The sequence below is a fragment of the Marmota flaviventris genome, chromosome 2 (assembly GCF_047511675.1).
Source record: "Marmota flaviventris isolate mMarFla1 chromosome 2, mMarFla1.hap1, whole genome shotgun sequence".
Lineage (NCBI taxonomy): Eukaryota > Metazoa > Chordata > Mammalia > Rodentia > Sciuridae > Marmota > Marmota flaviventris.
In genome coordinates, this window is record NC_092499.1 from 174,590,255 (window position 1) to 174,606,195 (window position 15,941).

The 15,941-nt window shown below is 40.8% G+C and overlaps 2 protein-coding genes across 10 annotated transcripts in view; both read left to right on the top strand.

The window, feature by feature from the left end:
- The first annotated feature begins 1,143 nt into the window (after window positions 1-1,143).
- Window positions 1,144-15,941, top strand: part of Ubox5 (U-box domain containing 5) — a 32,096-nt gene continuing 17,298 nt past the window's right edge. For 3 of the 7 annotated variants that reach the window (XM_071608798.1, XM_071608800.1, XM_071608801.1), the window contains exon 1: window positions 3,603-3,687. The gene's annotated coding sequence lies outside the window, so the exon portion shown is untranslated. Of the gene's footprint in view, window positions 1,233-1,452; window positions 1,510-2,295; window positions 2,381-3,602; window positions 3,688-7,049; window positions 7,136-15,941 lie in introns of those variants that run through there. The other 4 variants (XM_027954564.2, XM_027954555.2, XM_071608799.1 and 1 more) reach the window with 4 other exon arrangements.
- On the top strand, window positions 1,150-9,643 carry Fastkd5 (FAST kinase domains 5). 3 transcript variants are annotated; one of them, XM_027954545.2, is made up of 2 exons: window positions 1,150-1,232; window positions 6,514-9,643. In XM_027954545.2, the coding sequence occupies exon 2, from the start codon at window positions 6,565-6,567 to the stop codon at window positions 8,989-8,991; it is 2,427 nt and encodes an 808-aa protein (XP_027810346.2). In that variant the 5' UTR covers window positions 1,150-1,232; window positions 6,514-6,564; the 3' UTR covers window positions 8,992-9,643. The 3 variants fall into 3 exon arrangements, with proteins under 3 accessions (XP_027810346.2, XP_071464898.1, XP_027810321.2); XM_071608797.1 differs by lacking the exon at window positions 1,150-1,232 and adding an exon at window positions 2,296-2,380; XM_027954520.2 differs by lacking the exon at window positions 1,150-1,232 and adding an exon at window positions 3,598-3,687.

Consider the following 15,941-nt stretch of genomic DNA (forward strand, 5'->3'; position numbering starts at 1 on the left):
AGGTTCATCCATCATGGTGGACCTACACTTTTCTTCTTCCCACTCTCCCATTCTAACTTATTGTTTCCTCCTTGCCACAAGGTGGCTGCCCAAACCCAAGCTTTAGTTTTGTCTTGGCAGAACACTGTCAACACCCTTCCCTTTAAATCTTGTTGGCCAGAAATGAGTCACATGCTCCTCCCACTTTAAGGGAGACTGGGAAATTGAGTTTTGGCAAAGACGCATGGGACTGGCACAATTGCCCTGGAGCAATTATGGATCACTCCCTGGGGATGGACTTCCTCTCCTTTTTGGATTCTGCTGGCAAAGCCAGAGTTGTAATCAGCAGCTAACAGTTTTCCTTGGTTTGATCTGTTGAAAGAATGCACCCTAAGCAGTGGTGCCAGTAGTCTGAGTTCCCAAATGTTCACGCCTAGGCAAAGCTCGGGAGTTGGGATGCCATGCTTGCTCCTCCTTGCAAGGCTATGTCTTCTCTACATTTGTTTTGTCTCCCTTGCAAGTTGGTGCCCTGGAGGGAGCATGCTTTCTCAGATCTCTTTCACAGCACTTAAGATGACTGAATCAGTAGCTCGGGCACTGACAAGATACAAAGAACCTGATCAGCTGCTCTCAAGTGCCCTCAGGAATGGCAGTCTGGGGCCAGGCCCTCCTGACAAGTAGAGGCTTTGTAGAGTTTCTTTCTTGCCTCAGATTTGTGCCCAAATCGATTCAGGTATGAGACCCTTATTAAGGGAAGTGTAAGATCACCTGGGTTCAAGTTTTAGCTCTTCAACAGCTCGTCTCTCCATCACTAAGTCTTCTCTTGAGAGCACTTTGCAGATACATTTCTATTATAAATGCCCTATTACCCTCATTGTACAGATGAGACACTAAGAGAGTTTATGTGAATTCCCCAAGGCCATAAAACCCTGAACGAGGTCCTGAGAGTCGAAACTGACTATGCTGCTCAATTACTTCCAGAGCGATTCATTCGGGGAAGTATTTTCCCTCTGCAGGTCTTGGATTCCCTCATTCTCCTCGTCAAAAACCTCCAGTGAAAAATGTCCTTGGAAAACGCTGACAGAGGTTTTTGAGCCTCAGCCGCACCCGTCGCTCGCGTAGCAGGCGGAAGTAGCAGGCAGTTGGCCGGAAGTTGGTCTGTGAGGCCGAGTGCAGTCGGAGGAGTTAGTGTGTTGCTGTGGCGGGCGGGCTTCAGAGTCTGGTGTTGCGCTGCCCGCCTTCGCCAGGTTCAGGTGAGTGGTGGCGGTGGCCCGGGAAGATGTCATGGCGGCCGCTCCGTGTGCCTGCGACCGACTTCGCTTTCGGCTGTGCCTCCTGCCCTTCAGGTCCGCCCAGGGCTTGCGTCAGTCGAGGCCCTGGTCAGCGCTTCCCGGCCAGTGCGCGGACGACTCTCAGAGGATCTCCTCTGGAGAGAACCTCGGCGACCCTCGCCACTCCGGAGTTCTTTGACCTTGGGCAGGAGACCGCAACCTTGCTTCCCCTCTCCCCGGTGAAATGGAGATCCCAACAGTACGTGCCTCCCAGAGCTGTTGTGAGAATGTAGTGAGACCTTCTGGCGTGCCTCTCATTCTCACTTGGAGATAGCAGGTTCGGGGTGGGACCTGAAATTCTGTTTCTAACCAGCTTCCAGCAGACCACGCTTCGATCAGCCAGGCCTTAGAGTATTTTGCTTAGAACTTGATTGGGGTGGGGTGAGTCTTAAGTAAGTACCAGTTTGATATATGCCTTTTTCCCATTTTAGCAGAGAGTTTCTGGCTGTGCAAGCCTAATTCAGAGTAGTATTATTGTCCCTCCCTCTTTTCTCTCCAGGGACAGGAAATAATTGATCTTTTTTTGTGCATATCATGACAAAGCTTCTCTGATCTGACTGAGCAGGTGCCCGTATACCAGGTGCAAACCTTGGGCTTCTCAAGTGGCACTTCATTGCTTACTCAGTGTAGACCGATTGGCAGTGTTTCATCCTGTGGAGATCATAGCTCAATGCTTTAGTATCAACAATGGCTGGTGTTTTTGTGCTCCAGTCATGTTTTCTGCAGTTTGGACACACTGTTAAGTAGTAACAGCTGGCTTTGTGCTTAATAGCCCTGAATGGCCTTGAGCAATCCCGTGAATGATTTACTCCTGCCTGGTGGACCAAAATAAAATATGAAAACACTGCTGTATCATACAGCTGAGAGAGTGTCCTGAATAATGCAAGACTGATATTCGTTTGTCTGTGTGGTTTTCTTTTCTGTTTAGTGTTTTTTTTTTTTTTCCTGATCTCTAACAAGGCCTTGCCATTCATCATGTAAATAAGTCAAGTTTGATATAAAAGAATTTTGAAGTTCCTCATTTGCCTGACTAAAAAGCATAAGCAAAACATTGCAAATTGGAAAACCAGGTAAGACCAAGCATGCACTAACAGTAATAGGTACTCAGACCATTTACTTGGGAATTTTCTTTCATGACTTTGTGGGTACTTCTTTTTACATGCCTTGATTTCATCTTTTCTCTGGTGGACACAAATGTCTGTTCTCTGTTGTTATATGGAGAGATTTCTTTTCTTTCTTTCTTTCTTTTTTTTTTTTTTAAGTCCATTCATAAAACTTTTATTCCACTTACATGAGGAGAGATTTTCTAAAAATATTGTCTTATGAAATTCTTTGAAAGAAGTGACTCTGACAAGATCATCTGCAGCTTTGTCAGACTATCTCTACCCACACCCTTCTTGCCATTCTGATAGAAGAGTAGTGGTATCTTAGAAGGCCAGGGAGGGCTATAAAGGGCAAAAAGGTTTCACAGATGATTTGATGTGCTAATGTCTCTCCTATAAGCACTAGAACAAAAAGGAGGGGATGTGTTGCTAGACTTGATTTTGATTTGGCTTATCTTAGTGGATGATACTTAACCTTAACCTAGACACCTTCTTCGCACTAACTCTTAACCTTCTTTGTACTAGTAGACCCTTCTCTTGTAGGCCTTGCTCCTGTACGAAAACAGAAGTGCAGAAAAGTCTGGCTCAGTTAATATCCTCCTTAACAGCTGAGTGTCTTTACTGTCTACCTGTAAGCCCTGACTGGGAGCTTTTAAAGCTTTGGAGGCTCTCAGCAGTAGGATTCACCTAGAGAAAGTTAATTCTTTGCTTTTTGGTTGCTCAACAAATTATTTGCTGAGACAAAAATGGGGTTGGTGGCTGGGAATGTAGCTCAGTGGCAGAATATGTCTCTAGCATGCGTGAAGCCCTGGATTCAATTCCTAGCATTAGGGGAAAAAAATTTTTTTAAAGGTGATGATGGTGGCATTGGAGTATTCATTATTTATGGTGATTTTATTGGTACTTAGGAAGATCTTTTCCTTTCTAGGAAAAGAATGAGAATTGATGGACTGGGGTTGTGGCTCAGCAGTATGATGCTCGCCTAGCACATGTGAGGTGCTGGCTTTGATCCTCAGCACCACATAAAAATAAATAAATAAAATAAAGGTATTGTGTTCAACTACAATTTAAAAAAATATATTTAAAAAAAATAATGAGAACTGAGGGGTGAGATCTGGCAACTGGTAAACTGTATATGCTGAGAGTGTCATATATTTAATCTACAGTTAGCTTGGCTGCCTTCTTCTACCTGGCTCCCTTTTTCTAACTTCTCGACCATAGTTTAAAATGAAGCTCTTTGGCCTTGCTCAGACTTGTACCTGGAAGATGGAAAGGTAAGATTCCTCAACTTTGTAAAATCACATCATTCAGGGTGGTTTGGGCAGTGCCTTTTGGAAATGTCAGGGTCTAAGGGTCTCTAACGATCCACTCTAATTCAGTATGACTCCTAAAGAAGAGATGAGGGGCTGGGGTTGTAGCTCAGTGGTAGAGCTCTTGCCTAGCATGTCTGAGGCACTGGGTTCGATTCTCAGCACTACATATAAATAAATGAATAAAATAAATGTCTAGCAACATCTAAAAAAATATTAAAAAAAAAAAAAAAGGAGATGAAGCCACATACAGTGGCATATACCTGTAATTCCAGTGACTCAGGAGGCTGAGGAAAGAGGATTGCAAGTTTGGGGCCAGGCTTGGCAATTTAACAAGATCCTATCTAAAAACAACAACAACAAAAAACACTAAAAGGGCTGGGGTAAAGTGCCCTAATACTGGGAAAAAAGACTGTTTTAGGTGATGGCACTCATTTGTGTAAAATGAACTATTCACTCTGTTGAATATTTGTGTGCACTTGAGTCTGTCACAAACATACCATGCAAACCAGCCTCTTCCTACTGGATGGACATTTTGGACATTTGACTTGTTTTCAGTTTTTATATGGATATTTTGTTAAAAATCAAAAAGAGAAAGTTTTTTTTTTTTTTTTTTTTAAGTTATGTCTATGAAGGATCTCTGAAGAATTCAGATGAGATGAAGGACTATAGATTTAATGTGTATAACTTTTAGTTTCATACTGTGTTGGACTAAATTTAAATTCCAGGTCTCAAGCAGGTTTTCTTAAAGGCCCTGTTCTGTCAACTAGAGCGTTCTATTACCTGTTTTGTCTTTTATTTCCTTCATGCCTGTGCTACCTTGTTGAGATTCTTAGTGACTATTTTAAGGCATATAAATCCTCTTTTTTTTTTTTTCCTGGTGGTGCTGGAGATTGAACTCAATTCCTCACGCATGCTAAGCGTGTGCTTTATCACTGAGCTACATCCCCAATCCTTTTTATTTTTTGAGACAGGGTCTTGCTAAGTTGCTTAAGGCTGCTCTTAGTTGCCGAGGCGGGCTTTGAACTCATGATCCTCCTGCCTCAGCCTCCTGAGTTTCTGGGATTATAGGCATGCGCCACCACCCCAGCACCTATGGACCATTTTTGCCTACCAAGATTCAACCTAGAGTCAGATGCTATAGATTCAGATTTGGCAATCTACCTCTTGAAGTCCCAAATTCTGCTTGAAGAAGCCATAGTACTGCAAACAACAACAACAAAACAAAGCCCAAACCAATAAAACAGCAGCCAATTGTATAAAGATGTACTGTGAAAGATTTCTGCTATAGTTCACAAAGAAAGAAATTAAATACATTTCTGCCACCAAGAGAAGCCTGTGTAGTTTGCCTACCAGAATAGCCACTGGCCTGCCTTATAGTTGTGGTTCTTATGCTATGGGCTCTGGAAGAAAGGACCTGACAGCAGAATTGGGCAGACATTTCAGAAAGTCATTCTGACCCCCTGAGAGCCCTTGTGGAATTTTCTGCAACCCTTGTGGAATAGCCTTACGTGCTCCATGAGTTGGCAGCTCAGATCTCAGTTTTTGCTTATTAGGCTTTGGCACCTAAGTGGAAAGAAAGAATAACTATTAAGGAATGCAAGAGTATGGCAGAGTCAGTTTCATAGCCTCTATGATTTCTGCCATGGGAGAAAAATGAAAATTGTACTGTTTACAGGCAGAGTAAGGATATAATCAGCACTTGATTCAGTACTTGTCTCAGTAGAAGCGTTGCTAATCTGCCTTCATCATAGGAAAGCTGCACTGCTCCCCCACATGGTAGCCAGGTAGTATGGTAAAATGATGTTCCCTGAACTCTAAGCCCTGCTTAGAGTTCACCTCTGAATTGACAGAAAGCGCCTTGGTCTTCTGCTTTACTCCATGAGCACAAGTGAGCTAGTTTCCTTCCTTCCTTCTTTTCCTTCATTTTTTTTCTTTTTTAATAGTACTGGGAAATGAACCCAGGGCCTCACAGTTAGGGAAGTGCTCTGCCACTGAATCACTCCTAGCTCAACATGAATTTCTGAACATACTTCCTGGTTGAACAACTACTTTGCACTAGTGATTCAGATTCTCTTACAAGCCCCCTGGTGCTTAGCACAGTGGCCCATGGATTGAAGGTTTGAAGCCAGCCTGAACAAAGTAGTGAGACCCTGTCTCAAAAAGGGCTGGAGATGTAGCACAGCACAGTGGTAGAGTACTCCTTGATTCAGGCTCTAGAACTAAAAATATCCTTCTGGAGATAACAGTCACCATCTTCTGAAAGGTATAGGCATAGTGTTAGAATAACAGAATTTTGTAATTAAAAGTTTGTATTATAAGAATTGGGAGTGTTATTTTGTGTATAAGTTAAATCTTATACCAAATCCCACTTTTTCCTTTATGCATGGCAGTTTTTATAAACTTTCTGTTCTCCAAGTGTGATCTTTCTGTGTTGATATTAAAGAGATGGAATGATTGCTTACTTTCACTCCCAGCTTTCTATTGAGTATTAGTAGAGCACCTGTCTTCTCTAGTTGTCACTGCTTCTCTTCTGAAAGGAAGAAAGTGTGGACTGAACAGCAGTCTAGGAACTACTCTGTGGGTACCCTGGGTTTGGGGTTTTTCTGTGCCTTTATACAAGGTACACAGTTTATCTTTGATAACATTCTGTTTTGTCGTTTGGGCATTCATTAGCAGTAGACTAACTTGAGTGGATAACAGTGTGGTTTGACTCTATTTCTTATAATGTATAAATTTTGGGTATGTGATAGGTGGAAGCCACTCATTCTTCATCTACCCTTTTTTCAGTATCTGGCACCAATTCGGGCTGAGTCATTTGTGATCCGTGACTCTTGTGATATGCCGAAGATTCCAGGCAGTTTCTGTGGAACATCTCCCCATCAAGCTCTAATCAAGCATCATATAAACAAGAAATTGTTTGGTCAAACCTGTGAGGACTGTGCTCTGACTGCCAAAAAGATCAGTACTGACATCAGAATGGCAGCTACTCTCAAATTATTAAAACCTTTAAAATATCAAGCATTTCGCGATTCTTTTGCCTACAGTGCCACCCAAAGTGTGGCATATTGGAATATGGGAAGCAATATACGGCATAGGGGACAGGCCCCTCCTGAGCGTAGTAGTTCCTGCCATCCTGCCAGAAAAGTTAAGAACGTTGGTAGCGCCACCTTTTCTCAGAGGGTCTTCACAATCAGCAGTGCCTTTCTGGGTTTGGAATTCAGCAAAGCTTCTACCTCTAAAGCCAGGAAGTTGCAGCTGGACTCACCCAGGACTATGAAAATTGATGAAGAGGATGTAGAAGTTTTTGATTCCTTTGAAGGCACCCGAGTTTTCCTACAGCTAAGGCCAGAATACCAGCTTCACAGCTATAACAGATCTGAGACTTGTCAGCCCCTCTCTGTTTCAGAAGGTGAACTAATTTTGCACAAAGTCACAGTTTATCAAAGTAACCTTCAACCTCAAATCATTGCTGATTATTTTTGTAAGCTGAGCTCTTTGCCTACAGAACAGCATCCTGTTTTGCTGACAAGTACCAGCTTTGCTCTGCTCTGCCAATTGAGTGTGAAAAATATACAAGTCTTTGATATTCCAGATCTAATCAGTATTTTGAAAGCCTTTGTTAGTTTAGGAATTCCTCACTCTCATTCAATGCTAGATGTGTATAAAACCAGGTTTTGTCAACAGGTATGGGAGATGAGTCTGAATCAGCTTCTCTTGGTGGCTGATCTCTGGCGGTGCTTAGGTCTCAGAGTACCTCAGTTTTTAAAAATTTTTTTTAGTTACCTTAATTTGCACTGGAAAGATCTATCCTTGTCCCAGCTGATTCACTTAATTTATATTATAGGTGAAAGTCGACAGGTGCCTCAGGACCTAATGCAAAAACTGGAATCATTGATCCTTAAGTATATAGATTTGATCAACTTAGAGGAGGTTGGTACAATCTGTTTGGGATTCTTTAAGTCAAGTAGTAGTCTCTCTGAATTTGTAATGCGGAAACTTGGAGATTTGGCTTGTGCTGACATGGAGCATTTGAGTAGTCATGCCTTAGTGCATATTCTTAAAATGTTCAGATTCACTCATGTGGATCATGTAAATTTCATGAAGCGCTTTGGAGAGATAGCTCCTCAGCGAATTCCTTCCCTGGGGGTTCAGGGTGTTATGCACCTGACTCTTGCCTGCTCAGCTTTACACTTTCTGGATGAAGGAGTAATGAATGCTGTGGCTGCTTCTTTGCCTCCTAGAGTAGTGCACTGTCGCAGTAAAGATATTGCCAAAATTCTATGGTCATTTGGAACTCTGAATTATAAGCCACCCAACACAGAAGAATTTTATTCTAGCCTGATCAACGAAATTCACAGAAAGATGCCTGAATTCAACCAATATCCAGAACACCTGCTCACCTGCCTGCTGGGTCTGGCATTTTCGGAGTACTTTCTAATAGAGCTTATTGATTTTGCTTTGAGTCCAGGGTTTGTCAAGCTAGCTCAGGAGAGAAGTAAATTTGAACTCACCAAGGAACTGTATACTCTTGATGGTACAGTTGGTGTTGAGTGTCCAGATTATAGAGGCAGTCGTCTTAGTTCTTACCTTCAGCAAGAGGCATCTGCTAAGCTTTGGAATTTAGCAAGGAAAGATATGAACTCAAAGCCTGAATTCCTAGAAGCTCTCTCTTTACTTGAGACCATGTTGGGCGGCCCCCAGTACATCAAGCACCATATGATTTTGCCTCATACTCGGTCTTCTGACTTAGAGGTCCAGCTTGACATTAACATGAAGCCATTACCATTTAATAAAGAAGCCATACCAGCTGACGATGTAGCCAAATTAAGGTTTAAGCATGTAGGAGTCAGCCTTACAGATAATTTGATGAATCAGTTGCTGAAAGGGAAAGCAAGAGGGCATTTCCAGGGGAACAATGAGTCAGAGACTTTGCAGCAGCCTGTAAAGTCAGAGAAAGAATCCTTGGGGAACTTCCTTTCCAATATGGCAGGTAGATTGGGAGCTGTGGAGATGGCTGGCCTGCATCCCTCAGCCCATGTGCAGGCCCCACCAGTGAAGCTGGCTATTCAGTTGACGAACAGGAACCAATATTGCTATGGTTCCAGGGATCTGCTTGGACTGCACAATATGAAGAGGCGGCAGCTGGTTCGGCTTGGGTACCATGTGGTAGAATTATCCTACTGGGAATGGCTCCCACTACTAAAACGAACGCGCTTAGAGAAGCTGGCTTTCCTCCATGAGAAAGTGTTCACTTCTGTTCTCTAAAGGGCTTTCATGGGTATTTTTACTCTAAACTGTTGGTGTACAGGTTGAGCATCCCTAATTTGAAAATCAAAAACGTTCCAGAATCTGGAACTTTTGAGTACCACCATGACATTCACTTTGGATTTTAGACTTTTGGATTAGGGATATTCAAATGGTAGTCTATGCAGATATTTCTTAATCTGAAGCATGAAGCAACTCAAAGTCTTTCTTGTCTCAAGCTTTTTTTTTTTTTTAACTAGGAACTGAGCCAGAGGCGCCACATTCCGACCCTTTTTGTTGTTGTTGTTTTGAGACAGGGTCTTGCTAAGTTGCTTAGGACCTCTCTAAGTTGATGAGGCTAGCTTTAAACTTGCTATTTTCCTGCCTCAGCCTCCCCAGCCACTGGGAATACGGGTGTGCGCCGCTGTGCCCAGCCTGGTCCCGAGCATTTTGAATAAAATCATACTTAATTTATACAGCAAAATAATTATAAAAGCCAGAATGTAAATTTAGTAATAAAATCATCTGTTGAAGAGAATTAATCATGGTGTTATTTGTTACAGATTGAAGCTAATATATGTTAACTGTGAATTAATTGTGACCTGTAGCAGTAATAAGTTATTGCTAATTTGTGCATATTACTCTTAGTAAGTAATAAACATCTTAAAATGTCCATGGTCTAGTAATTCCTATTACAGTTTTTATTTCCTTCTTTCTTTTTTTTTTTTTTAATATATTTTTTAGTTGTAGGTGGACACAATACCTTTATTTTATTTTTGTATGGTGCACAGGATTGAACCCAGTGCCTCAAGCATGCCTGGCGAGTGCTCTACATCTCAGCCACAACCCCAGCCCTCCTGTTGCACTTTGTTTACTAGCCTTATGTCTCAATTATTTTAAGCTTTTAGAATAAAAATTTAGGTATTGTCTAAAGCCAATTTTTATAAAAGTAGTTATCATATTCTTTGTTTTAAAGAAGAATCACAGCTTTACTTACATTTCAGGACTTTACCTCTGTGTGTGTTCTTCACAGTCTAAAATGAAAGTTCTCATTTTTGTTTTAGATTTGATTGGTTATCTTTAGTTGCTTGTTCTTCCAATTTCAGAATTGGAATTAATATCTTCTTCTTAGCTCCCTATTCCACATTTCTACACTTCTTGCATAAACTCTTCTCTCCAGGCTTCCCATATTTTCTTCTTAAAATTGGATCTAGAAAAGTAGAATTATATAAGAGCCTAAGAGGCCAGTAGTTCCCAAATCTGATGAATGTTTTTCATGGCAAGTAGCCCAGATGGGAAGAAAATGAGTTACCTTTCAAATCAGGTAGTCCCATAGACAGGTTTTGTTGATTCCTTTTTGCTTATACTAGAGTCACCAACATAGAGATTTTCTGTGTAAATAACAATATAAGTAATTTTAGTAAACACTTGGGGTCTGTGAAAATTTCTTTCGAAAGGGATCACTCTGGACTACAGATGTAGTTCAGTGGTAGATTGCTTGCCTTCCATGTATGAGGTTTGATTCCCCCACACTGCAAAAGAAAGAGGGGATCCTTCCTCCTATTGTTAAGGTCTCTCAAAGGTCACTCTTCAGAGAAGATTTCTCACTCTGTCCAACATCACTTCAGTCTTTTTTTCATTTTTTTTCCCATATTGATGATTCAACCCAGGGGCATTTTACCACTGAGCTATATCCCCAGCCCTTGTTATTTTTGAGAAGGGGCCTCAGTTACTGAGGCTGGCCTCAAACTTGGGATGCTCCTATTTCACCTTCCCAAGTAGTTGGATCATAGGCATGCCCTCATACCCAGCTCCATTGGCCTTTGATCATGATCTGTCAAACATGCTATTTTGCTTCATTCAGTTATTAGCTCACATTGTTTTTTGTTGTTGTTGTTGTTGTTATTGTTTGGATCCTTTAGAATTTTCTGTATATCAGCTCATGTTGTCTGAACATAGAGATAGCTTTATGTTTCTCTTTTCACTTTGGATTTCTTTTTCTTGCCTGATTGCTTTGGCAGGAACTTCTAGTAAGATAAAGAATAGAATTGGTGAAAGTAGATATCTTGTATTGTTCCTTGAATGTTTTCAATCTTTCACGAATTATTTTTTTTAATATTTATTTTTTAGCTTTAGGTGGACACAGTATCTTTATTTTATTTTTTATGTAGTGCTGAGGCATGCCAGGCGAGTGTGCTACTACTTGAGCCATATCCCCAGCTCCAATTTTTACCAATTATGATGTTAGTTGTGCGTTTTTTCATAAACCCTTTATAATGTTGAGGGAGTTCCTTTTATTTTTTGTTCCTACTTTTCTGAGTCTCTAATAAATTATTTTAGTGTGTGACCCAAATAGTACATGTGATATTTCTCTCTCTCTCACTCACTCACTCACTCACTCTCTCTCACTCACTCTCTTTCTCCTTGAAGTACTGCGGGTTGAGTTCAGACTCTCAGATTCTCTATCACTAAACTATATCCCCAGTACTTGTTATTTTTCTATTTTGAGACAGGTTCTTGCTAGGTTGCCCAGGCTGGCCTTGAGCTTGTGATCCTCCTACCTCAGCTTCCTGAGTAGCTGGGATTACAGGTGTGTGTCTCTGCACTGGGTGGGACATTTCTTATACTTAAAATAATTCATTGTTTTGCTGAAGTTTGGGCTTTTTCTTGTGTGTGTGTATATGTGTGTGTGAACAGGGAGTGTCTGAGGATTGAATCCATGGATGCTTTACCACTGAGCTACATCCCTAGTCCTTTTTTTTTTTTTTTAAATATTTATTTTTTTAGGTGTAGATGGATACAACACAATGCCTTTATTTTTATTTGGTGCTGAGGATCAAACCTGGGTCCTGCCTGTGCTAGGCAAGCGCTCTACTGCTGAGCCACAATCCCAGCCCCCATCTCTAGTCCTTTTTATTTTGAGATACAGAATTGCTGAATTGCTAAGGCTGACCTTGAATTTGGGATCCTCCTGCCTCAGTCTCCCATGTTGCTGGGATTATAGGTGTGTGCCACCATTCCCGGCTGAAGTTCAGGTTTAAGTGAACAGTTTTTATTTGTTAAATCTGGCAACCCTAAAGCATAGCATTAAGACAAGTTTTATTTGGGTGGGATGGTGGTGGTGGTGGTGCACAGAATAGACTTGAATGAATGATTGCATTTGTTAAAAATAGAGTACTATAATTGGAGATAGTTGAAAATTCAGGAGGGAGATAAGACGTGAAATTAGGTCCTGGAGAAAAGGGACCAGATTAAGGTCAGGTTGATTGTAGAGCCTGGCCACCTCACCTGAGATCCCATAGAATTTCCCTGACATTGTTATTAAGGCAATTCATTGTATATCTTGTTTTGAGTCTGAATCTTTTAAAAGAAAAACATGTCCATTTGTGCCTCATTTTGATGCTGTGGGTTGCTTAAGAGTAAAAACTGTATGCATGGGCTAAGGGTATAACTTAGTAGTAGTGTGCTTGCCTAATATGCATGGACACAGAAATGTCCATTTGTGCCGAGCATAGTGCCTCAAACATAAACCCTTAAAGGTGACTTAGGTACATGTGATATAAAATTGCAGGCATCTTTTAGACCCCTGCCTGTGTTCTAGTTCTCTCACTGGTGGGCAACAATCTTTCAGTTTAAACAACTCTAAGAAAAATGCATATAAGTCAAACTTCATGGATGGACAGGTGACTCAATTTAGAAATTATAAGAAGTATTATATGTCTTTAAAAGCTGAAGTGCCCAATTTATAAAATTGCTCACTGTGTTAGTATTCCACCCACTCTATGAGGTTAAATGCTTTTCTCTTATTTGACAGGTAATCTTCTTCCCCCCCCCCCCCCCCCCCCGTATCCTGTTTGAGCTTAGTCTTTAAAAATATGTGTATCTGGCAGAATTATTTTCCATTTCTTTTTCGTGAAACTCAAAATCAGATTGTATAATTCAGCTATGGTAACTTTTTTGTAGGCCAAAGGAAGGTGGATGCTTAAATTTTCAAAAAGTGTCATGGTCACCTTATTCTCTTCCAAATTACCCCTCCATTCTTTCCCACCCCCAGGTTCTGAACTTCAACAACAACATCAAAAGGTTTGCTTCATTTCTTTAAGCTCCAGGGCATCACAGACAACAACCTTCAGGACAGAGTGACCAACTTGTCCCAGTTTGCCTGGGACTCTCCCAGCACTGAAAGTCACACATTTTGATAATCCCTTTGGTCCTGGGTAGACCAGTACAGTTGGGCAGTTGACTTCTGACTCCTTTCTTGTTCTTTCCTTTACATTTTCCCTTCCTGAGCCTGAGTACAGAGAGGCAGGGAAGAAAGGTCTGTCCCATCTGGACATCCAGTGGCTATCAGCTGCCAAGAAATACCCAGAGCATATATTTTATGATCAGTCCTCCCTGATACCATCTGGAGACCTCAGAAATCCAGTGCATGTGTTTAACTATTTATAACAACTTTGTATGTGTGTGTGTGTGTGTGAGAGAGAGAGAGTGAGAGTGTGTGTGTGTTTTGGGTACTTGGGATTGTACCCGGAGTGCTTAATCCCTGAGCTACATCCCCAGCACTGTTTATTTTTTATTTTGAAACAGGGTCTTCCTAGGTTGCATAGGTCCTTGCTAAGTTGCTGAGACTGGCCTCAAACCTATGATCCTTCTGCCTCAGCCTCCCGAGTGCTGGGATTATAGGCATGGCTACCACACCTGGTTAGTACTTAGAACAATTTTAAACCCAAAAGGGGGGGAAAATCCCCCAACGTATCCCTCTAGTCTAGTAGAGTATTACATGTTTAAACTTCTGCATTCCCACCATTACCTCCCAAACTATTCATGTACACATAGTCCTAGATACAGATTTTTCAAATATATAATTGAAATACTCCCATAAGCTCTTTCACTTGTGGGCAACCAACTGTGTGTGATAAGTTGAGACAGCTGTCTTTCATTTTAGCCAGCTCTAAGGATAATGTGAATAAGTCAAACATTTTATATGGATGAGTAAATAATTGAATTTAAAGATTTGTGTTCTTTTTCTTTGTTTTATGTATACTTTTGCATTTTTTTAATAGTCGCAGTTATTTAAATGACATGAATGATAATATCACTCAAATTTGTTTCTTATAGTGTGAACAGTGGGCTTAACTGATGTCTTAAGGGACTTAGATATGGGTGAAGAACTTCAGGATTTCTGTGGTAATAATAGTACTTTGGGGTTGAGGGTGTAGTGCATTGGTAGAGTGCTTGCCTACTATTTTTGAGGCCCTAGGTTCTATTCCCAGCACTACCCAATAAATAAACAAAAAAGTATTTGACTTTATAAAATAAATGACTTTTTTTTTTTTTCTTAGTAGTACTGGTCATTGAACCCAGGGATGTTCTACTACTGAGCCACATCCCAGTCCTCTTTATTTTGAGACAGGTTCTTGCTGAGTTGCTTAGGGCCTCCCTAAGTTGCTGAGGCTAGTTTCAAACATGTGATCCTCCTGCCTTAGCCTTTTTCCAGTCACTAGAATTGCAAGGGTGCACCACCATGCCCAGCCAATAAATGAATTCTTAATGGGTAGCACAAGGGATCCTTGTGGTGCTTGAACTGTTTTGTTATCTTGGCTATGGTATTGATTACACAAATCTACACATGGAATAAAATTGCATAGAACTGAAGAGGTAGGCCTGCACAAATGAATGCATATAAAACTGGTGAAATCTAAGTAAGATCAGTAGATTGTTATTGTAAGTTTTCTAGTCATGGTGTTGTCTTGTAACTATGTAAGAATTACCACCAGGAAAAACTGTGTAAAAGATACTCTGTTTCTTACAACTTAACCTACAATTATCTTGAAAGGTTTAATTAAATATCTTTTAAATAATCAGTTTCTTAGTAGCTTTGAAATCCTTGTGAAATGCTCAGTAGTTCAAAAAAGAATATCCCTCTAAAAAGGGGAGAAAATGTCAAAGGAAAAATTGAGGCTACTAGCTTATTTCTAAGTAGTTTATACCTTGGTATCTTTAGGAAGCCATTTACAAAGATAATCTCTCCTATAATACAGAAAAGATAGTGGGAACACATCAGCCAGAGGAAAGGGAAACCAACTGAAGGATGAATTGCTTCTAAGTGGTTCAAAATTGTTACATCATCTAGGAGGTTAATGGCAGGCTTTTCATTAGTGTCATTTCTCCCCCTTGTTATAAGCCTTCTATGACTTCCCTCTGACCAGTAGCTTTCAAACTTATTTTTATTTTTTTTAACAACAACCCTTAGTAAGAAATGCCTTTTATTCCTGGCATAGTGACACAAGCCTGTGATTCCAGCTACTTGCGAGATGAGGCAAAAGGAACATAAGTTTGAAACCAGCTTGGGCAACCTAGTAAGACCCTGTCTCCAAAAGGACTGAGTATGAAACTCAGTGGTAGAACACTTGCCTCTCATGTGCAGGGCCCTGGGTTCAATCCCTAGTACTACCAAAAAATCAAAATGCTTTACATCAAAACCTTGAATGAATGAATGAATGAGTGTACATGGATATATAACTGAAACAAAAAGTTTTACAAGAAAGTATGTTTACCTTTACGCTAGTGCATACTGATATTTACTTTCTATTCTACTTAATTAAAAATATTACTGGTTATATCTCACTAATTGGAGCTCTTGGTCTTGAGTTTGGAGAAACACTACTTCATTCTACCAGATGAAGTTGTCTAAGCCCCTTGGTATATTCAGTGCCTTCCCTGCCTCCTATTCCAGCCTGTAGCTAAGTGGTGTATATTCAAACCTGGCATGCTGGTATGGCTGTAGTCCTAGCTGCTTGAAGGATAAAGTGGGATGTTTGTTCAAGTCCACCAAACTCGACACCAGCCTGGGTAACATAGTAAGACCTTGTCTCAAAATGAACAAATGACAATGTCAATGGCTTATATAGCACTTCCTAACCCTACTTTACACCATCCCTCCTTTAGGTCTTGATTCTTACTGGTCCCTC

Coding starts and splice junctions, on each gene's coding strand:
- Fastkd5 (XM_027954545.2), top strand. CDS start 6,565: ATGCCGAAGATTCCAGGCAGTTTCTGTGGAACATCTCCCCATCAAGCT.